Source organism: Ascidia mentula, chromosome 2 (genome assembly GCF_947561715.1).
Source record: "Ascidia mentula chromosome 2, kaAscMent1.1, whole genome shotgun sequence".
In the NCBI taxonomy this organism is placed as follows: Eukaryota; Metazoa; Chordata; class Ascidiacea; order Phlebobranchia; family Ascidiidae; genus Ascidia; species Ascidia mentula.
In genome coordinates, this window is record NC_138567.1 from 9717989 (window position 1) to 9739150 (window position 21162).

General features: G+C 41.2%; 3 protein-coding genes across 3 annotated transcripts; all 3 read right to left on the minus strand.

The window, feature by feature from the left end:
* Positions 1-1497: 1497 nt before the first annotated feature.
* Positions 1498-5764, minus strand: LOC145889717 (uncharacterized). The gene is made up of 7 exons (XM_082980721.1): positions 5698-5764; positions 5486-5632; positions 5004-5132; positions 3624-4890; positions 3466-3568; positions 3206-3401; positions 1498-3130 (listed from the first exon to the last, which is right to left on the minus strand). Exons 1-7 carry the CDS (start codon positions 5759-5761, stop codon positions 1692-1694), a joined length of 3345 nt encoding a protein of 1114 aa, XP_082836847.1. The 5' UTR covers positions 5762-5764; the 3' UTR covers positions 1498-1691.
* Positions 5765-7149: 1385 nt separating this feature from the next.
* Positions 7150-11140, minus strand: LOC145890048 (uncharacterized). Its single transcript, XM_082981089.1, has 7 exons — positions 11077-11140; positions 10858-11004; positions 10386-10514; positions 9071-10331; positions 8916-9018; positions 8649-8844; positions 7150-8588 (listed from the first exon to the last, which is right to left on the minus strand). The coding sequence occupies exons 1-7, from the start codon at positions 11138-11140 to the stop codon at positions 7150-7152; spliced, it is 3339 nt and encodes a 1112-aa protein (XP_082837215.1).
* A 5835-nt stretch (positions 11141-16975) lies between these two features.
* LOC145890049 (uncharacterized) lies at positions 16976-21129 on the minus strand. The gene is made up of 6 exons (XM_082981090.1): positions 20985-21129; positions 20285-20413; positions 18907-20173; positions 18750-18852; positions 18490-18685; positions 16976-18414 (listed from the first exon to the last, which is right to left on the minus strand). The coding sequence occupies exons 3-6, from the start codon at positions 20130-20132 to the stop codon at positions 16976-16978; spliced, it is 2964 nt and encodes a 987-aa protein (XP_082837216.1). The 5' UTR covers positions 20133-20173; positions 20285-20413; positions 20985-21129.
* Positions 21130-21162: the final 33 nt, after the last annotated feature.

Sequence of the window (21162 nt, forward strand, 5' to 3'; positions counted from 1 at the left end):
ATTGGTCTACAGACCTTTCAGTTTACTGATATATACTCAGTGTTTAATCTTTTCTTGAAATAGGCAGTGATATCGCATCAATGCCGTAAACAGCATCGAAATGGCGTCTCAATATAAATCTGACAAACTCTGTACCGATTCCTGCCCTTTTTTGGTAATTGGGGTATTTCTGTTGCAAACAAGTCTGTGAACTGATGGTCGAAGCATGGTGCAATGTCACGTCTTAAAGATGGCACAATGTCACGTCTTGGATTCTTTTTTCAAGAAGCTGGATGCCAAACGAGAAACCAGGAAGTATTGTTTTCGTTGTCATGCTGTACTTGTACCCACGCCAGATTTAAGACATTTTTATAATGTCACGCCCTCACAAACGTTCGGTTGAATTTGTTTTTACTCCATACAAAATTTGGAACAATCTCTGTGTGAATGACAGGGAACAGTGGGTATATTTCCACGTGCTTTAGGAACTTGTTTAAACTGTTTTTCCCGCCTTTAAATTATATCACCTGAATTCACAAGCGGTGTGAGATACCCATTTTTTTCGTGTATGTTCGGTTTTTGATCATTGTTTTAACAGAAAACGATATTGCTCAAAGTGCTGAAGCAAGGATAACACGAGGGACATATTGACTTCAAACAACTTCATGTATCGTATCTAACTTCCTGTTCTCTAAACCATATAAGTTTAGTCCGATGAAAGTAAATATTATAATTGTGTAAAAGCTGCAGACAGATGGCCACTGCTTCGACCTAAAAGGTTTCATCAGCGCAGCTGGTGTGACTATAAGACGACTTTGTTGACCAAACGGCCAAGCAAAGACTTCCACTTTGTGGTGACTATACAATCACCGTCATCAATCAAATAGTGTTTCCACTTTGTTTTCTCCGTTTTGGTTGCACCTAGTTTGGTGCCCAACGGATGACGGTGATTGTATAGTCACCACAAAGTGGAAGTCTTTGCTTGGCCGTTTGGTCAGCAAAGTCGTCTTATAGTCACACCAGCTACACTGATGAGACCTTTCAGGTCGAAACAGTGGCCATCTGTCTGCAGCTTATACACAATTCATATTATTGGCTCCACATTGCTTATCGTAAATATTATATATTGGTAGTTTATTGCGTACTGAATGAATAATTTTAAAAATGAAAAAACTAATAGACTGCATCGAAATGTTCTGTATTGTTGACATAAATGCGATGCAACTTAAACCACGAAAAAAAACGAGAAAACGTGAAGAAAACGAAAAAATACCCGATTATTCAGAATCACGTGAACAAATGATGCCCAATACAAGGTGGTCTCGAAAAATTGAAAAAATGACTTTGTAAATACTCATGAAGGTCAAACAGATGCGGGATTAGCCAAAAAAATCCTATACAAGGCGACTTGTGACAGATGTGTACGACGGAAGTCACGACACTAGTTTCTATCATGCTGGACGCCAAAGCATTGTGACGCAAAGAATATTGTGCCTGTAAATGTCAATTTTTTCTAAATTTAGAAATATTTTTGAATGATCGCTTCATTAAAAAAACGTACGTGCAAACAGGTTCAACAATAATACAAAGGCAAAAAAATATTCTACAGTAAAATCTTTGACAATAGTTTCAAAAAACACAATTTCCACGAACTAATCTATCACAACGACGTAAATCAATTACATGCAAGCGTCATACAACACAACCCTGTTTCACATTTGAGTGGTATGTTGGCTGGAAGACGCTGTATGCGTATCCGCAGTTTCAGACCATAAACGGGTCCGTGCTCTGTCTAAACCTCTTCTAAACGGTTTTATTAGCAGAGAGAAGGGGTTGGTGTAAATGATCGGGTTAAGAGAACTGTTAATAGGGAGGAATACAATAGCAGACAAAGCATAAGCAATTGGAGGAAGAATGACTTTGCCCATACTTAGGAAGGTCATGAAACACAATGGAAACCAGCATGCTATATCGGTTGCTATCAGAATTGCAATCTTCTTATGAAGCTTATTTGACGTTTTGGAAGCAGAACTTGCCACCCTGTTTAACGTTGAACGTCGGTATATCAAAAAATAAGCAATAATAATGTACATGAGCGCACAAAAGTTGAAAGTCATTACAGCGGAAGTCATCGGGTTGTGTTCTTGGTCGTTATCGCTAGTTACATAAAGCCTTGGAATACAAACACCACTGGCGCTGTAGTATCCAAAGTAACCTTTTACTTGAGGAGAAATATTAGGGAAATGATTGTCTAAGTAATCTTCAATATCGTACCAATGCGTAGGAGGTTCTACAATGGATATGTTAGCAGTGCTCAAGGCTGAAATCCTTCGGGCAAATTGTTGATATGGGGCAAGAGCGACAGTATCGGATGAAAAGAATGGATTGGACGATATCCAGGCCAGGGTTACCATTGAACTTGATAAATGCACTGAGAGGGGAAGAAGTGCTATAAACAATGCAACCATCCACACAGTAGCAAGCCAGAAGAAGACAACGCGTAAACGCATTTGGCGGATGTTAATTGGAAATAAGACACCATATAACCTATAGGAAGTGAGAACAACCAACGTAAATACGGAACATTGGCTCGACAACACAATAGTTACTCCCAAAGCTGTACAAGATGTGCTTGTACGCCATTCTTTATCAACAAGGCAATATTGTCCTTTGTAAAACTGTGATCTGATGGCAATAGAAAACAGAGCTACGCCCATGAGGAAATCAGCAACAGACAGATTTAGAATCATAAGGTCGTTTGCAATAGACACCTTAGATCTTCGCATCAATGGGTTACGGGGTCGTGTATAAAGTTTTCTTAAAATAATGAAGGCTACTGCGGCATTGCCAAATGTGGCAAAGAAAGCCATTATCCAGACAAGAACCTGAAGAAACGATGACTTGATAAGATCTTCCCTTGATGATATTCCACCTTCACTGAACACGTTCTTTGGACATTCATCTGAATAATCTGAGCAGTCTTGCTTCCCATCGAGGACTTGACTTCGTTTGACAAAGAGCGGATCCCCGTTTTCGCAATAGAAATGTGTGACATCTGTGCAGTTGATTTCATCTGACTGATCAACGCAATCAGTTGGTAGTTTTGCGTCACATCGTTTTTTCAATGGTATGCTCACAACTTTTTTTGTACCTGGAAGTTCGTGATAAAAAGTAAATAGGTACTTCTGATGTTAAGTATGCAGAAAATGAAACGCCCTTCTCATACCTGTTGGCCACTCTGTTGTTCCAGCATCGCAAATAAACCTTGTATCTGTGCAATTTCTTTCATCTATTCCATCTTCACATTCCAAAACTCCATTGCAGATTGATTTTCCGAACGCAAAGTTCAACAGACCAGCGCAGCGCCTCAATTTCACTGTGATGAAGTTGGTAATGCCGTAGTATCCAGGGGGTATCAGTTGCTGAATATTGTCAAAGATTCGTTACAATTGAGCTATGCCCATGAATTTTGCGGTATGAACTCACATTAACGGTTTGCAAGTCGTCACAAATTGACAGACGATGGGAACAATTGGCCCTTTCGCTACATTCGTCCTCGAAGTTGCTACATTCTGTTACGTAGTCACACCTGAAAAAGGAAAAAAGGTGAAAATTTAAACTAAATAACACTAAACAGAACAAACCTAGTAGCCTCTGGTGGAACAAACGCCTTTATAAATGACTCTAGGTCACTTCCTGGAAGTGCTGCTTCCAAATCAGGATGGAAAAGGTCACACTTAAAGTCATATTTTTTGCTGCTTTCGGCTTTCACTGTTTTCAGGGTGCAAAGGTCCTCATCGACTTTAGTATCCCCGCAGTCTATTTTCCCGTCACATACCTCGTTTGCTGATATGCATTTGTCGTCGCATTTTATATCTCCAACTAAACAATTGGGATCGCTGTTAACGTAAACCACTTTCTGGCAAAACTCGGAAACATTTTTGCTCGCACGTCCATGGGAACAAAGACACTCGTCCGTAAAGTCTTGACAATCAATAACTCCGTCGCAAATTTGCCGAGATGCAATCACAGTTTTCCCGTCGAGGCAACGTGTGCAAGTCGATGTGCTGTTTTCTCTCAAACACAAATCCGAATCGTCATCGCAGTTTGCAAAATCGTCGTAAAGCATCCACTGGGGTATGGAGCAGTATCTGTCAGATGTTCCATGATCACGTCGACATTTGAAACCAGGTAGTGTTTTTATGTCATCAGTTCCATTGGCGCAATCCGAGAATGCGTCACATGAATGACTCCAGAAGATACACTTGCCTGGTTCACTGGGACAACGAAACACTCTCGGTTCATCACAACTTTCTATCTCATCACTGCAATCGCCACAATGATCCATTCCATCACATAACAAGTAAGTGGGAATACATCTTCTATCGTTGTGACAACGAAACTCGCCCTCCACACAACTCTCATTCTTTTGCATTGGAATTTCGTCACTTCCGTCTTTGCAATTGACCAAAGCGTTACCCCGCCACGAACGTGGAATGCATCGCCCATTGTCATTACACCTAAATTCGTTTTCACTCATGCAAAATGTGAGTGGTTCGTACTCGTCGGATCGATCAGAACAATCCCAATAATTATCCTTGACTCTGTACCTTGGAATACACCTTCCATTGGCGTGGCACCTGAATTCTGATTCGTTGTGACAACTTTTTAGTGGTGAAACTTCGTCCGTCCCGTTTTTGCAATCGTCGTAACCGTCCATTACCCATTCGCGTGGAATGCATCTTGTTTTCTCATTCGGCGATGCAGTGCAGCGGTATTCGTTTTTAAGACAGTTTTGAAAACCTTCTCTTTCGTCGCTGTTGTCGGGCAAGAGAACGCTATTGCAGTTGACTTTGCCGTCAGCCACCATCCACCTCGGAATGCAGGTCTTGCTTTTGGAACACTCGAACTCTAATTAAATAACTGTCTTTCAAAAAATGTCAACATGCCGAAATACACAGGTTTTGTTAACGTTACCAACACTTAACATGTAGCCTACACACTAAAGCCTTATTAGAACATACCATTTGGGCGACAGGGATAATTTAAACTTTCTGATAGTTGGCAGCCATCTTTGGTGTTTGTGAATCTTCTGAGAACGCATCTTTGGGTTCCTCTACACCTGATTTCATCGTCTGAACACGCCAGTGGCTCTGAAAGAATTAACTCTTATATATCAACCAATGTTACGATAGGAAATTCAGGTTTCCTGGAATGGATATTATACTAGAAAGAATAACCTGGTGAAACAAGATCTCAAAAGCATTGGTTGCTGTTTAAAAAGTCACGAATGCGGAATTTCAAAGTTTGTCTGATATCGATAAATATAATTTTCTAATAAGGCAAAGATTTAGTGTGATGTCTAAAAAGACGATAAAACACAGGTTTAACAACACGAATTTCAAATCTTAGTAATCGCTTGATTGGTACTTGAAATTAGAGCCTTGTTTCTCAACCTTTTTGATCTGCAATTTACAAAACGAGTGTATACCCCACCTAACCTTACCAATATTCTCGTCACTTCCATCTGGACACAGTTTACCGAGATCCTTCACAGATTCTCGGTATATGCAATAACGCCTGGAGCGACAAAGAAAAAATCCATCCTCCGGTCTACAACCCTTTGCTAGCTCCGAAAACGGTTTTGCGTCAACTGCAAATAATAATTGTTCTCTCATATAAGTTGCATGCACAAAAACACCAATAAAAAACCTCCACCTTTCTGACTGCTTCCAACAGTAAACGCAAAAAGCGTAAAAATGAGAAGCACGTGTCTATCCATACGGCAATTGTTGTAATGATATTTTCATCAACGCTACCAAGAAAGTTTCGTTGAAGGAAACTGCCGACGTGAGAAACGTCACGTCTCTGCATTGCGACATACCAGAAAGTCCAACACAGTTATGGCGCTTTTGTGATGAGTATCACGTTATTGGTTGCTTTAACATCGTTACCTTCCTTTCACGAAACTGGCAACCGAATATGGGTATAGGTGTTCAATTTGATGACGTCTTGTTTTGCTTCAGTAAAATTCGATTTCTTTATTCACCCCGCTATTCTGTTTTTAAGAATGCTTTCAACAGTTTCTATTACACGTGGCGTTATCTGTTCGAGAAGTGAAGGCCACCACGTTTGGATAATACCTCATCAATATATACGCCCAACTTCGCAAATAACATTCTAGCACCTCTTCTAATCAACAACATGTTTATGCTGTTTCAGGATAATCCTACTTTACTCTCATGTGTTTTTTGACTTTCTTCTCATATATAAAATTCCGTTTGCATAAAGTCAAGACGTATTTTGCTGATAAAGATTTGATAATGTTTGAAACAAAGTGTTTCTGATTACCGTCAGTTACCGTCATTGGCGACTGACATTATACCGACACCGACTGACGGTAATCAGCAACACTTTGTTTTAAACATTTCCTATCCTCTTATTGTTGTCGCTGGTCTGTGACAGTGCCTAATCAGGGGCTGGATTCTGTCCACTTCAGAGATTAGGTTACATGCTTGTTATTAATATGTTTCCGAGTATTTTGATCCTGAAGTAATACGTTTGTACATCATTCAACTCCCACAGAGTATTCGGCAGAGCATGGACCTTAATACAGACGTTCTTGTCCTTATGGTAACAGAGGCCTCATGGCAGTCTCGTCGCGTAACCGGCATCTAACTTTTTACGGAAATTAATTGATTTGATTTTGGAAGCATTTATTGATTTCATTGTATACTCTTGCGACGGTAAATAGAGGTTTTACAATCATAGCATGAAACAATCGCAAAACATGAAAAAAGCGTTTATGGTAAGTCTTTTCATTTTACCTGACATTTTCCCACAGACTATAATATTTTTAGGTAGAACCTTCACGTTAGATCTGCCTTTTACAAGGAGTGGACACTTGACACCAAAAGCGTACCTAGCGAATCAGTTTATGATATGTTCTGTATAAGGTAATAATGTACGATGAAAATATAACAAATATGCGGATGTTAAACAACAACAACAACAAAATCAACAGTGAAAAGTTTGACAAATGCTTTGCAGCAAACATAATTTCTTTGAAGTAATCAACAATAGCCACATAATTCATTTTTTTGCAAGCGATGAGCAACACAATATTCAACTATTTTCAAGGGCACAGATACGGGAGTTTCGTTGATTGTTTCACATCTGAGACGTTTGTGGGATGGAAGTCGCCGCAAACGTATCTGTTATTTCGGACCTAAAACGGGCGCGTGCTCTGTTCAAGCCTTTTCTAAACGGTTTTACTAACAGAGAGAAGGGGTTTGTGTAAATTATAGGATTAAGAGAACTGTTTATGGGGAGGAATACTATGGCCGACAAGGCATAAGCAGTGGGAGAAAGAATGATTTTGCCCATACTGAGAAAGGTCATGAAACACAATGGAAACCAGCATGCTAGATCGGTTGCTATCAGAATTGCAATTTTCTTATGAAGCTTATTGGATTTCATTGCAGCAGAATTTGCCACCCGGTTTACCGTCGAACGTCGGTATATCAACATGTAAGCAATAATAATGTACATGAGCGCACAAAAGTTGGAAGTCATTAGAGCGGAAGTCATTGGGTTGTGCTCTTGGTCGTTATCGCTAGTTACATAAAGCCTTGGAATACAAACACCACTGGCGCTGTAATATCCAAAGTAACCTTTTACTTGAGGAGAAATATTAGGGAAATGATTGTTTAAGTAATCGTCAATATCGTACCAATGCGTAGGAGGTTCTACAATGGATATGTTAGCAGTGCTCAAGGCTGAAATCCTTCGGGCAAATTGTTGATATGGGGCAAGAGCGACAGTATCGGAAGAAAAGAATGGATTGGACGATATCCAGGCCATGGTTACCATTGAACTTGATAAATGCACTGAGAGGGGAAGAAGTGCTATAAACAATGCAACGATCCACACAGTAGCAAGCCAGAAGAAGACAACGCGTAAACGCATTTGACGGCTGTTAATTGGAAATAAGACACCATACAACCTATTGGAAGTGAGAACGACCAATGTAAATACGGAACATTGGCTCGACAACACAATAGTTACTCCCAAAGCTGTACAAGATGTGCTTGTACGCCATTCTTTGTCAACTAGGCAATATTGTCCTTTGTATAGTTGCGATCGAATGGCAATAGAAAACAGAGCTACGCCCATGAGGAAATCAGCAACAGACAGATTTAGAATCAAAAGGTCATTTGCAATAGACACTTTAGATCTTCGCTTTGATGGGTTACGGGGTCGTGTATAAAGTTTTCTTAAAATAATGAAGGCTACTGCGGCATTGCCAAATGTGGCAAAGAAAGCCATTATCCAGACAAGAACCTGAAGAAACGATGACTTGATAAGATCTTCCCTAGATGATATTCCACCTTCACTGAACACGTTCTTTGGACATTCATCTGAATAATCTGAGCAGTCTTGCTTCCCATCGAGGACTTGACTTCGTTTGACAAAGAGCGGTTCCCCGTTTTCGCAATAGAAATGTGTGGCATCTGTGCAGTTGATTTCATCTGACTGATCAACGCAATCAGTCGGAAGTTTTGCGTCACATCGTTTCTCAAGTGGAATGCTTACAACTTTTTTTAACCCTGCAGTAAAGAATCAAGTCATGCGTGTTTTTATTGCTAAGTGTTGTTTCAAATAATTACCTGTCGGCCACTCAGTTGTTCCAGCATCACACAGAAATCGGTCATTCGAGCAATTTCGTTCATCTTCTCCATTTTCACACTCAAGAATTCCATTGCAAATCGATTTCCCAAACGCTGCATTCAAAGGCCCACTACAACGTTTCAATCTCAGTGTAAAGCTGGTTGTAACCCCCAAAAATCCGACTGGGAAATATTGCTGCACATTAACACGAAAAATTAGTATTTTTTATTGTATTACTAGGGCTTGAACTTACTGGTTATACTTACGTCTACGGTGTTCAATTCGTCGCATATGGAAATGCGATCGGAACAGTTTGCTCTTGTGCTACATTCGTCTTCAAAGTTTGCGCATTCCGTGGCTCCATCACATCTGCAAGCATCATTGGTTTATATGCAGGAAACAAAATTTAACTGCACAATACCTTTTGGCTCTTGCAGGCAAGAATAAGTCGATGAGACTTTCGAGGTCAGTTCCGGCAATTGAATCTCTTACACTATTGGGTAAAAGATCACAGTCGAAGTCCAGCATTTTTGTGCTCTCCGTTTTGGTGTGGTTTGCAGTACAATGGGCCTCGTCGATTTGAAATGTCGGGCAATCAACTTTTCCGTCACAAACCATATTCGGTTTAACGCACTCTCCGTTATAACAATTCAGATCTCCGACTGGACAGCTTTGATTGTTATCAACGTAAGACACCCTTCGGCAAAACTCGTTTACACGGTCGTCTTTTCTACTAGCTGAACACAAACACTCGTCTGAAAAGTCTTGGCAGTCGATAATTCCATCGCAAATTTGCCGGGTTGCAATCACCGTTTTCCCGTCGAGGCAAAGTGTGCAAGTTGATGTGCTGTTTTCTCTCAAACACAAATCCGAATCATCATCACAGTTCGAGAAATCATCATGTAGCATCCACTGGGGTATGGCGCAGTATCTTGGAGTGCTGGCGTGATCACGTCGACATTTGAAACCATGCATTACCTTAATATCATCAGTTTCATGGGCGCAATCCGAAAATGCGTCACATGAATAACCCCAGTAGATGCATTTGCTTGGTTCATTCGGACAACGGAACATTCTAGGTTCATCACAACTTTCTATTTCATCACTGCAATCCCCACAATGATCCATTCCATCACATAACAAGTAAGTGGGAATACATCTTCTATCGTTGTGACAACGGAACTCTCCCTCCACACAACTCTCATTCTTATGCATTGGAATTTCGTCACTTCCATCTTTGCAATCGACCAAAGAGTTTCCTCGCCATGAGCGTGGAATGCATCGCCCGTTATCTTTGCACATGAACTCGGTGTTTTCGATACAAGGCAGGGTGTATCGTTCGTCCGTTTCATTCTTGCAATCGGGAAAACCGTCCATTACGCGATACCTTGGAATACATCTTCCAGTTATACTGCACCTAAATTCCGTTTCGTTGTGGCAAACCAATGTGGACATTTCGTCGCTTCTGTCAGTACAATCGTCGTATCCGTCCCTTACCCATTCCCGTGGTATACATTGTTGCATTTTGTTGGCCGACAAGCACGGAAATTCTGATGGTAAGCAATATTTGAACACTTCTACTTCGTCGCTATTGTCTTGCAACACATAGCTGTTGCAATCAACTTTCCCGTCAGCCACCAACCACCTGGGAATGCAGATCCTACTCCGTGAGCATTGAAACTCTGACAAAAAGAGGATTACGTTTTTGATACAACATAATACAGTTCTCAACAAACCATTTCGACGGCAAGGAAAATTAAGAGTTTCGGAAATTTGGCAGCTGGCACGTGTATTGAGAAATCTGCGATGTACACAACGCCCCGTGGCACGATGACAACTCACTTCATCATCTGTGCAATTGAGAGCTGCCAAAAATGCGAACATGTCAATCACTGCAGCACTGCTGGCAGAGTCAAGGAAAAATAAATAGTGAACAATGTTTAACAATAAATTTGTGAGCATGTGTTTTCTCCTCTATCGTTTCCGTTTTGTTCCTGTTTTATGTACAGGTATGTCACTAATTGTCGTATGTGTCTTGTATGTCGCATATTTGATACCGCTTGTTGTCTTGGTTCACTATTAGCGACTTTTCTGCAGTATAAGGTAGGTTTGGTCACAAACATTCACTCTTAGTTTGTTTGTTGGTTGTTATCAGGCATTCAACTGAACATCTCCGCGAAACTTCCACTATATTAACTTTCAACCAACCAGTGGATTGATCGCTTCCGTCCGCACATTGTCTATATGAATCTAACACCTCTTCTCTGTGTAAACATTGGGCGCCGGTTTGACACTGAAAAAATCCGTCTTCCGCTCTGCAGCCTTTCGATAGTTGTTTAAACGGTTTAGTATCAACTGCAACAAAGACCCATCGTAAAGTTTACTGCCCATAAAGTTACTTTGTGATAATAAAGAACAACCAGGCACCTTTTTTCTCCCATATGATCAACAGCAGTATAAGAAACTTAAATTCTCCAAACAGTTGTGACATGCCTCTTCAGTGTACTGTTCTTCTGTAAAATTACTGTATTATTTTGTTTGTCTTGTGTGTCGCACGTTTGACTTCTCTTGTTGTCGCGTATTAACTTATGGGCACAACACTTGCAATGCAAATACATGTAAGACGTATCTCGTGGGAGAGTGTTACGAATACTGTGGTCATTGAGTTTAGAAATGTGGGCGACCATGTCATAAGAACCTGTCGAAAACTGAAACGAAACTCACCTTGGTATGACAGCGGGAAAACTCACACACACCTAATGGCATGTGATTTCCATCACGTATAGACTTGTATCAGAGGGGGCATATCATTATGGATTTGTGAACGGTGGTAAAAATTGGCTTCCGTACTGCATTCGTCCGTATAGTTTTAGAAATCCAGTGATATTAACTGCAACCCGAAATTTTACAGACTAATTTTCTGCACATTCTAAGTTGCAGCCGAAAAAGGGATGCATGACTTGCATCATGCAATGAAAGGATTTAGTATCGCTGATACTTGGAACGAATCACTTTAAAACAGACCTCCTATATGCATTTTGATGGATTGGTTGTCAACAATAATGCTAAAATATATCGCAGTATAAACCCATGGGCAGGATCCCATGCCAATCCCCACAAACACTGATTGCATGCCAATCCCCACAAACACGGCTAACACTGATAAAATTACGAAATCATAATCTCCTATTCTCGCAATTGGTCTACAGACCTTTCAGTTTACTGATATATACTCAGTGTTTAATCTTTTCTTGAAATAGGCAGTGATATCGCATCAATGCCGTAAACAGCATCGAAATGGCGTCTCAATATAAGTCTGACAAACTCTGTACCGATTCCTGCCCTTTTTTGGTAATTGGTGTATTTCTGTTGCAAACAAGTCTGTGAACTGATGGTCGAAGCATGGTGCAATGTCACGTCTTAAAGATGGCACAATGTCACGTCTTGGATTCTTTTTTCAAGAAGCTGGATGCCCAACGAGAAAGGTAGCAGTGGGGTTCTTGATCCAGGGCAAGATAAGTTTGTTGCATTTTAGCGGAAGAATTTTTAGGGTAAGGCGATAATTAAAAGTTTTAAGGTAGTTGGGGAAAATAGGGTGGTGGATTTGGGTCCATGCAGTCGTTAAAATGATGGGGTGTGTTGGATTCGTCCACGATACGGTGATAGAGGGGCTTTAGTTTATGGGTCATGAGTTCAGTTTCGGTAAGGTTTAAAGATTTGAGGAGGTTTAGAATATGTAGATAGTGGGGAGAAGGTGTTGTTGCGTGTGGTAGGTAATTTCTAGTACAAAGGTTGAAAAGTTTGCTGAGGGGGAGTCCAAGATTATATTCTATGAAGGAAAGTTGCGGAGTAGTTGGGGAATCCAAAAGGCTGTGATTGTAATATTGTTTGATAGAATAGAGAAGTGATAGGTCAGCGTAGAGGGGAATGTTTGCCGCGCCGTAACCACCATGTTACGACGGGCTGCCAGGATGTTAATTGACAAGGTTGGATTATTTGGGCCGACGACGAACTTTACCACAATGCCGTCGATCCGTTCTCGTTGCTGGGGTGGTAAGGGGTAAGTTTTAGCAAGGTATGAAATTTGGGGTAAAAGTATAGTTTTTGAGAGGATTCATTTAGAGTCAAAAGTAAGAAAAGTGTTGCTGATAGATCTGGCGCGGGATTGTAAAGAGGTGATTGCTTTGTGCCATGTGATGGTGCGCCTATTGGGGTGTTTAACGGAGTTATCGATTTAGGGTTCCACTTTATATTACACAAGGTTGGGTCGTCAAGGGGAGGTCGAAGGATGGCAATCGCTTCGGTTTTGGTGGGGTTGAGTTTTAAACCAGAAAATTTAGTAAAATTGTCAATGAGGCCGAGGGCTTTGGTGAGGGAGTGCCGATGAGCCACCACTAGGGTGACGTCATCGGCGTAAGCGATTGCCTTGGGTGTGTTGCGGCATGGCACTGGGGTTGAAGTGATAGCAGGGTTGTTTTGAAGGGCAACGAGAAGCGGATCTAGGGCAATCAGGAAGAGGTTCAGACTAAGGGGGTCACCTTGTCTGATACCTCTCCTGATCGGAAAGTCCGTTGTGGCAAAGCCGTTTACGAAGGCCCGGGAGTTGGCGCTAGAGCGAAGGGCAGAAAGGTAATTAGTAAAGCAAGTGGGAAACTGAAGAAGTAACCAGGAGAATGAAACAGAATCGAAGGCTTTTTGAAAATCTAGGGAAATGAAGAAAGTGTCCGAATTGATGGAGGATGCGTGGTGGTGCAGATCGCGTAAGAGTGAAGTTGCGTCGGATGTGGATGAGCCGGGGGTAGCGAATTGGTTTAAAGAAAGAATTTTGGGTATAAACGGTTTGAGTCTTAGGTTCAAAAGTTTGTGGAGAATTTTAAGATCAGTATTTAACAGAGAAATGGGTCTATAATTATTAAGAGGAGTGGGGTCATTTTTCTTGAAGATAAGGGTAAGATGGCCAAGGTTGAATTCTGTTGGGGTGTAGGAATTGAAATACGCGTAGTTGAGAGCTTGGGTGAGGTCAGCCCCGATGAGGTCCCAGTAAAGCGAGTAAAACTCGCTGCTGAGACCGTCGGGGCCGGGGGTTTTGCCTGAAGGAAAAAGGGAAAGTGTTTTCCTTACTTCGTGCAGTGTGATGGGGTTCGATAAGGTTGTAAGGAATTGATCTGGTGTTACTTTTAAAGGAGTTTTAACAAATAAGTTAGAAGGGTCGGGAACTGGAAGATGTTGATCAGAATAAAGAGTTTCAAAAAATTGCCGGGTGTAGGAAAGAAGTTCCTTGGGGGTAGAAAGAGGGATACCATGAGTGTCTTGAAGCTCTAGTATAGGACTGTGAAGGCGTGAGGGGAGAAATTGGGAGTAAAGAAGTTTATCAGTTATATTCTTAAAGTGGGCGTCGGAGGAAAGGGATTTTAGAATAAAAGAACGGGATTTAGAAAGGTAAAGAGAATTTAGGTTTTTTTTGATAGATTGGAAAGTAAGTTAACGGGAGAGGGATTGTCGTTGAGAATTTGGCGGGCGGTGTCGAGTTGTTGCTGTAGGGTGTAGGTTTGGTCGCGGGATTCTTGAGCCAGGCGTTTGGAGTGGGATTTTATCAATGATTTAAATTTAAATTTAAGCGTTAGCCAAAAGTCCATGGGGTTAGAGTGGAAAGGAGCGAGAGTTTGCCAAAGAGGGTAAAATCGGTGAAAATCGAGGCGAAAAAGAGGGTCGTTAAGGGTTTTAGTATTATTCTTCTAGGTACCTCGTTCCCTGGGTGGGGCAGAGATAAGGTTGACGGAAACCGAAACTGAATCATGATCCGAAAAAGGGCATGGGATGAATAAATGTTTGTTGGGAATTAACGAAGAGGAAAGATAAATTCTATCAATTCTGGACTGTGTATTTAGGGCACGACGGGAAAATTGGCGGAGGTTTGGGTGAAGAAGTCGAAAGGAATCCTGTAGGTTAAAAGTTGTTAATAATTTTATAAGGTTGTAGCTGGGCTGTCGATTGGGTACTGGGGGGTGTTTGTCCAAGGTAGGGTCAGTTACACAATTAAAGTCACCAGTAAACACAATGGAGAAGGTAGAAGAAATGTAGGGGTAGAGAGAATCGAAGAATTTATTATTGAGTATGTATTGATTTGTGCCAGAGGGTGCGTATATATTAATTAAGTGAAAGGTGTGGGTCAGGGTTGAAATGTCGGCCGCAATGATGCGACCGTCAGAGTCAGAAACGGAGTTAAGAATTCGAAGATTGTAGGAGTTTAGAAGAACTGCGACACCCCCGCAGGCTGGGCCTTTTAGAGGCGTCGAGTTTAAGAGGATGGGGCCAGAAGTCCATTCGGACTTCCACAGGGATTCGGTTTGGGGGGTAGAATGAGTTTCTTGGAGGCCAAAAATGTCAAAGTTTAAAGAGGAAAGGTACCGGAACAGGGCTTTTCTCTTGGGGGCTTGGCCAAGGCCGTTAACATTAAGGGTACATATCTTTAAATACGACGCCATTGTATGAAATTAAAACAAGAAAACAAAAAAAAGGGGGGGGGCAACAGAAAATAAAAAAGAACGGGACAAAAATAATGGGGTTGTGGTTGTTTAAAAACACGATGCATTAAAATCATCTGGTATTACTGCTTTACAGCTACACACTAATTTCTCTCCCCGCGTCGGCTTGTACGTTCTGCGCGTTATCGTCGGTGTTGCCACCTTTTGCAGCTGCGGCCCGTTTACGGTCTTCTATGTGCTTCGCGAAGCTGGGGAAATCGCCTTTTTTCATCAAAAAGCTTCCACCCGCGAAGTGTCGGGGCGTATTTCGAAAAATATGCAAGTAGAGATTGCATCGTGGCGCGCGGGGGAACCCTCGTTAAAAAAACCCGTTCCTCATCCTCGCAGTGCGCGGTTGCATAAACTGGTTTGCCACTAGCTCTTAACGTCATGGCTAAACTTCGGGCTTTCTCCATAGTCGGGCAAAAATATTTGACCTTGCCATTAGGGAATTGAAAAATACCTTCTAGGGTATTTCGCCAGCGAACATTCAACTGGCGCAACAGTAGGTGTATTTCTGGACGTTTCAGGCCCGGATTAAAGCGGGCGTCCACTTCAAGATTCTCGTCTGTATCAAACGGATCAGTTCCTGGCACAGAAAGAGCCGCCACATTTGGCCCGGCTACAGCTCTGGCAAAATCCATCTCGTAACAAAATTGTGTGTCAAATAAACAAAACACACGCTGGCCACTTGCCGCTCACCACTACTACAAAGCAATATAGTAGCCCTAAAAAGGGCCGGGCTAACTAAACAAGTGACCTCAAGCCTTCTCTGCACTTTCATATAACGGTTAGCAAATCTCGTCTCGAAAGGAGTTCCAAATGATATGGTAAAGTCCTTTGAACACTGTCCTCTACCAACCAGAATATTAATAAACAGAAACGACTCGTAGAACAGAGAATACCTCGGAAAAGGTAATCTTCAGTAAAAGGCGAAAGATTTATGCGTGTGAAGAGAAACCAAACTAGGTGAAATCAAATAGTGTTTCCACTTTGTTTTCTCCGTTTTGGTTGCACCTAGTTTGGTGCCCAACGGATGACGGTGATTGCATAGTCACCACAAAGTGGAAGTCTTTGCTTGGCCGTTTGGTCAGCAAAGTCGTCTTATAGTCACACCAGCTACACTGATGAGACCTTTCAGGTCGAAACAGCAGTGGCCATCTGTCTGCAGCTTATACACAATTCATATTATTGGCTCCACATTGCTTATCGTAAATATTATATATTGGTAGTTTATTGCGTATTGAATGAATAATTTTGAAAGTAAAAAAGCTAATAGACTGCATCGAAATGTTCTGTCTTGTTGATGTAAATGCGATGCAACTTAAACCACGAAAAAAAAACGAGAAAACGTGAAGAAAACGAAAAAATACCCGATTATTCAGAATCACGTGCACAAATGACGCCCAATACAAGGTGGTCTCGAAAAATTAAAAAAATGACTTTGTAAATACTCATGAAGGTCAAACAAATGTGGCTTAGCCAAAAAAGTCATATACAAGGCGACTTGTGGCAACTACGTACGACGGAAATCACGACATTAGTTTCTATCTTGTTGGACGCCAAGCATTGTGACGCAAATAATATTGTGCCTGTAAATGCCAAGTTGTTTTTTTCTAAACTTAGAAATGTTTTCAAATGATCGTTTCATTAAAAAAACGTACGTGCAAACAGGTACAATAATACAAAGGCAAAAAATATTCTACAGTAAAATCCTTGACAAAAAACACAATTTCCACGAGCTAATCAATCACAAAGACGTAAATCAATTACTTGCAAACGTCATACAACACAACCCTATTTCACATTTGAGTAGTATGTTGGCTGGAAGACGCTGTATGCGCATCCACAGTTTCAGACCTTAAACAGGCGCGTGCTCTGTCTAAACCTCTTCTAAAAGGTTTTACTAACAGAGAGAAGGGGTTGGTGTAAATGATCGGGTTAAGAGAACTGTTAATAGGGAGGAATACAATAGCCGATAAAGCATAAGCAATAGGAGGAAGAATGATTTTGCCCATACTTAGGAAGGTCATGAAACACAATGGAAACCAGCATGCTAGATCGGTTGCTATCAGAATTGCAATTTTCTTATGAAGCCTTTTGGATTTTTTTGCAGCAGAACTTGCCACCCTGTTTACCGTCGAACGTCGGAATATCAAAAAATAAGCAATAATAATGTACATGAGCGCACAAAAATTAAAAGTCATTACAGCGGAAGTCATCGGGTTGTGTTCTTGGTCGTTGTCATTAGTTACATAAAGCCTTGGAATACAAACACCACTGGCGCTGTAATATCCAAAGTAACCTTTTACTTGAGGAGAAATATTAGGGAAATGATTGTTTAAGTAATCGTCAATATCGTACCAATGCGTAGGAGGTTCTACAATGGATATGTTGGCAGTGCTCAAGGCTGAAATCCTTCGGGCAAATTGTTGATATGGGGCAAGAGCGACAGTATCGGAAGAAAAGAATGGATTGGACGATATCCAGGCCATGGTTACCATTGAACTTGATAAATGCACTGAGAGGGGAAGAAGTGCTATAAACAATGCAACGATCCACACAGTAGCAAGCCAGAAGAAGACAACGCGTAAACGCATTTGACGGCTGTTAATTGGAAATAAGACACCATACAACCGATAGGAAGTGAGAACGACCAATGTAAATACGGAACATTGGCTCGACAACACAATAGTTACTCCCAAAGCTGTACAAGATGTGCTTGTACGCCATTCTTTGTCAACGAGGCAATATTGTCCTTTGTATAGTTGCGATCGAATGGCAATAGAAAACAGAGCAACGCCCATGAGGAAATCAGCAACAGACAGATTTAGAATCAAAAGGTCATTTGCAATAGACACCTTAGGTCTTCGCATCAATGGGTTACGGGGTCGTGTATAAAGTTTTCTTAAAATAATGAAGGCTACAAAGACATTACCAAATGTGGCAAAGAAAGCCATTATCCAGACAAGAACCTGAAGAAACGATGACTTAATAAGATCTTCCCTAGATGATATTCCACCTTCACTGAACACGTTCTTTGGACATTCATCTGAATAATCTGAGCAGTCTTGCTTCCCATCGAGGACTTGACTCCTCTTGACGAAGAGCGGATCCCCGTTTTCACAATAGAAATGTGTGGCATCTGTGCAGTTGATTTCATCTGACTGATCAACGCAATCAGTCGGAAGTTTTGCGTCACATCGTTTTTCCAATGGTATGCTCACAACTTTTTTTGTACCTGGAAGTTCGTGATACAAAGTAAATAGGTACTTCTGATGTTAAGTATGCAGAAAATGAAACGCCCTTCTTATACCTGTTAGCCACTTTGTTGTTCCAGCATCGCAAATAAACCTTGTATCTGTGCAATTTCGTTCATCTATTCCATCTTCACATTCCTGAACTCCATTGCAGATTGACTTTCCTGACACAAAGTTCACCTCACCAGCGCAGCGTTTCGATTTCACTGTGATGAAGTTGGGAATGCCGTAGAATCCAGGGGGTATCACTTCCTGAATGTTGTTAAAGATTCATTACAATTGAGCTATGCCCATGAAGTTTGCAGTTTGAACTCACATCAACGGTTGGCAAGTCGTCACAAATTGACAGACGATGGGAACAATTGGCCCTTTCGCTACATTCGTCCTCGAAGATGCTACATTCTGTTACGTTGTCACACCTGAAATAGAAAAAAGGTGAAAATTTAAACTAAATAACAATAAAAATAACAAACCTAGTAGCCTCAGCTGGAACAAACGCCTTCAAAAAGGCTTCTAGGTCACTTCTTGAAAGTGCTGCTACCAAATCAGGATGAAAAAGGTCACACTTAAAGTCGAATTTTTTGCTGCTTTTGGTTATCACTGTTTTCAGGGTGCAAAGGTCCTCGTCGACTTTAGTATCCCCGCAGTCTATTTTCCCGTCACATACCTCGTTTGCTGATATACATTTGTCGTCGCATTTTAAATCTCCAACTGAACAATTGGGATCGCTGTTAACGTAAACCACTTTCTGGCAAAACTCGGAAACATTTTTGCTCGCGCGTCCTTGGGAACAAAGACACTCGTCTGAAAAGTCTTGACAATCAATAACTCCGTCGCAAAGTTGCCGGGATGCAATCACAGTTTTCCCGTCGAGGCAACGTGCGCAAGTCGATGTACTGTTTTCTCTCAAACACAAATCCGAATCGTCATCGCAGTTTGCAATATCGTCGTAAAGCATCCACTGGGGTATGGAGCAGTATCTGTCAGATGTTCCAAGATCACGTCGACATTTGAAACCAGGTAGTGTTTTTTTGTCATCAGTTCCATTGGCGCAATCCGAGAATGCGTCGCATGAATGACCCCAAAAGATACACTTTCCTGGTTCATTCGGACAACGAAACATTCTCGGTTCATCACAACTTTCTATCTCATCACTGCAATCGCCACAATGATCCATTCCATCGCATAACAAGTAAGTGGGAATACATCTTCTATCGTTGTGACAACGAAACTCTCCCTCCACACAGCTCTCATTCTTAGACATGGGAATTTCGTCACTTCCGTCTTTGCAATTTACCAAAGCGTTTCCTCGCCACGAACGTGGAATACATCGCCCGTTGTCATAACACCTAAACTCTTTATCACTGATGCAAAATATGAGTGGTTCGTACTCGTCGGATCGATCAGAACAATCAGCATAACTATCCTTGACTCTGTACCTTGGAATACACCTTCCATTGGCGTGGCACCTGAATTCTGATTCGTTGTAACAACTTTTTAGTGGTGAAACTTCGTCCCTCCCGTTTTGGCAATCTTCGTAACCATCCATTACCCATTCGCGTGGAATGCATCTTGTTTTCTCATTCGGCGATGCAGTGCAGCGGTATTCGTTTTCAAGACAGTTATGAAAACCTTCTCTTTCGTCGCTGTTGTCGGACAAGGGAACGCTATTGCAGTTGACTTTGCCGTCAGCCACCATCCACCTCGGAATGCAGGTCTTGCTTTTGGAACACTCGAACTCTAATTACATAACTGTCGTTCTAAAAATGCCAACATGCCAAATACACAGGTTTTGTTCACGTTGCCAACACCTAACATGTAGCCTACACACTAAAGCCATATTAAACATACCATTTGGGCGGCAGGGATAATTTAAACTTTCTGATAGTTGGCAGCTATCTTGGGTGTTGATGAATTTTCTGAGAACGCATCTTTGGGTTCCTTGACACCTGATTTCATCGTCTGAACACGCTAGTAGCTCTGAAAAAATTTACTCTCACATATTAACCGGTGTTACAATAGGAAAGTCAGGCATCCTAGAATGGATATTACACTAGAAAGAATCACCTGATGAAGCAATTTCTCAAAAGTAATGCTTGCTGTTTGCAAAAACTTTGCTTTAAATAAGGGTTTAAGTAAGGGCCAATAAACAGTATTTAACTGTTGTATCGTTCAATTTGCACGTTTTCTAAAGAACCAATTCTCTCTTCGGTTGAATGAAATTTTGTTAAAACAATCATTTCATTCGAACAGGTGAACCGTCAAATTGCAACTGCACGAATCGTTGAAATATTAATTTACCAAAACACCGAAGTACTTCCTCAGAAAAATCAAATCTGATATCGGTAAATGTAATTTTTTAATGGGGCAGAGATCTAGTCTGATATCTGAAGAGTTCAAGAAACACAGATCTACTAACACGAATTTTAAATTTAGTAATCGTTTGATTGGGACTTGAAATTAGTGTTATTGGATGTTATTGGGTGTTTCTTAATCTTTTTAATTTTTGATTTCCCAAAACGAGTATGTATCTCACAACAGATAACCTTACCAATATTCTCGTCACTTCCATCTTGACACTGTGCAGCTCCATCATTCACAGATTCTCGGTATATGCAGCGATAATGCCTGGAGCCGCAAAGAAATAATCCATCCTCCGGTCTACAACCCTTTTCCAGCACCGAAAACGGTTTTGCGTCAACTGCAAATAATAATTGTTCTCTCATATA

Coding starts and splice junctions, on each gene's coding strand:
- LOC145889717 (XM_082980721.1), bottom strand. CDS start 5,761: ATGGATAGACACGTGCTTCTCATTTTTACGCTTTTTGCGTTTACTGTT. Junction 3,569..3,623: donor GTTCCACCAGAGGCTACTAG/GTTTGTTCTGTT, acceptor TTCCTTTTTCAG/GTGTGACTACGTAACAGAAT. Junction 3,402..3,465: donor ACGACTTGCAAACCGTTAAT/GTGAGTTCATAC, acceptor GACAATATTCAG/CAACTGATACCCCCTGGATA.
- LOC145890048 (XM_082981089.1), bottom strand. CDS start 11,140: ATGTCACAACTGTTTGGAGAATTTAAGTTTCTTATACTGCTGTTGATC. Junction 10,515..10,857: donor CGGAAGCGATCAATCCACTG/GTTGGTTGAAAG, acceptor CATTTTTGGCAG/CTCTCAATTGCACAGATGAT. Junction 10,332..10,385: donor TTTTCCTTGCCGTCGAAATG/GTTTGTTGAGAA, acceptor TCTTTTTGTCAG/AGTTTCAATGCTCACGGAGT.
- LOC145890049 (XM_082981090.1), bottom strand. CDS start 20,132: ATGGTGGCTGACGGCAAAGTCAACTGCAATAGCGTTCCCTTGTCCGAC. Junction 18,853..18,906: donor GTTCCAGCTGAGGCTACTAG/GTTTGTTATTTT, acceptor TTTCTATTTCAG/GTGTGACAACGTAACAGAAT. Junction 18,415..18,489: donor AACAACAAAGTGGCTAACAG/GTATAAGAAGGG, acceptor ACGAACTTCCAG/GTACAAAAAAAGTTGTGAGC.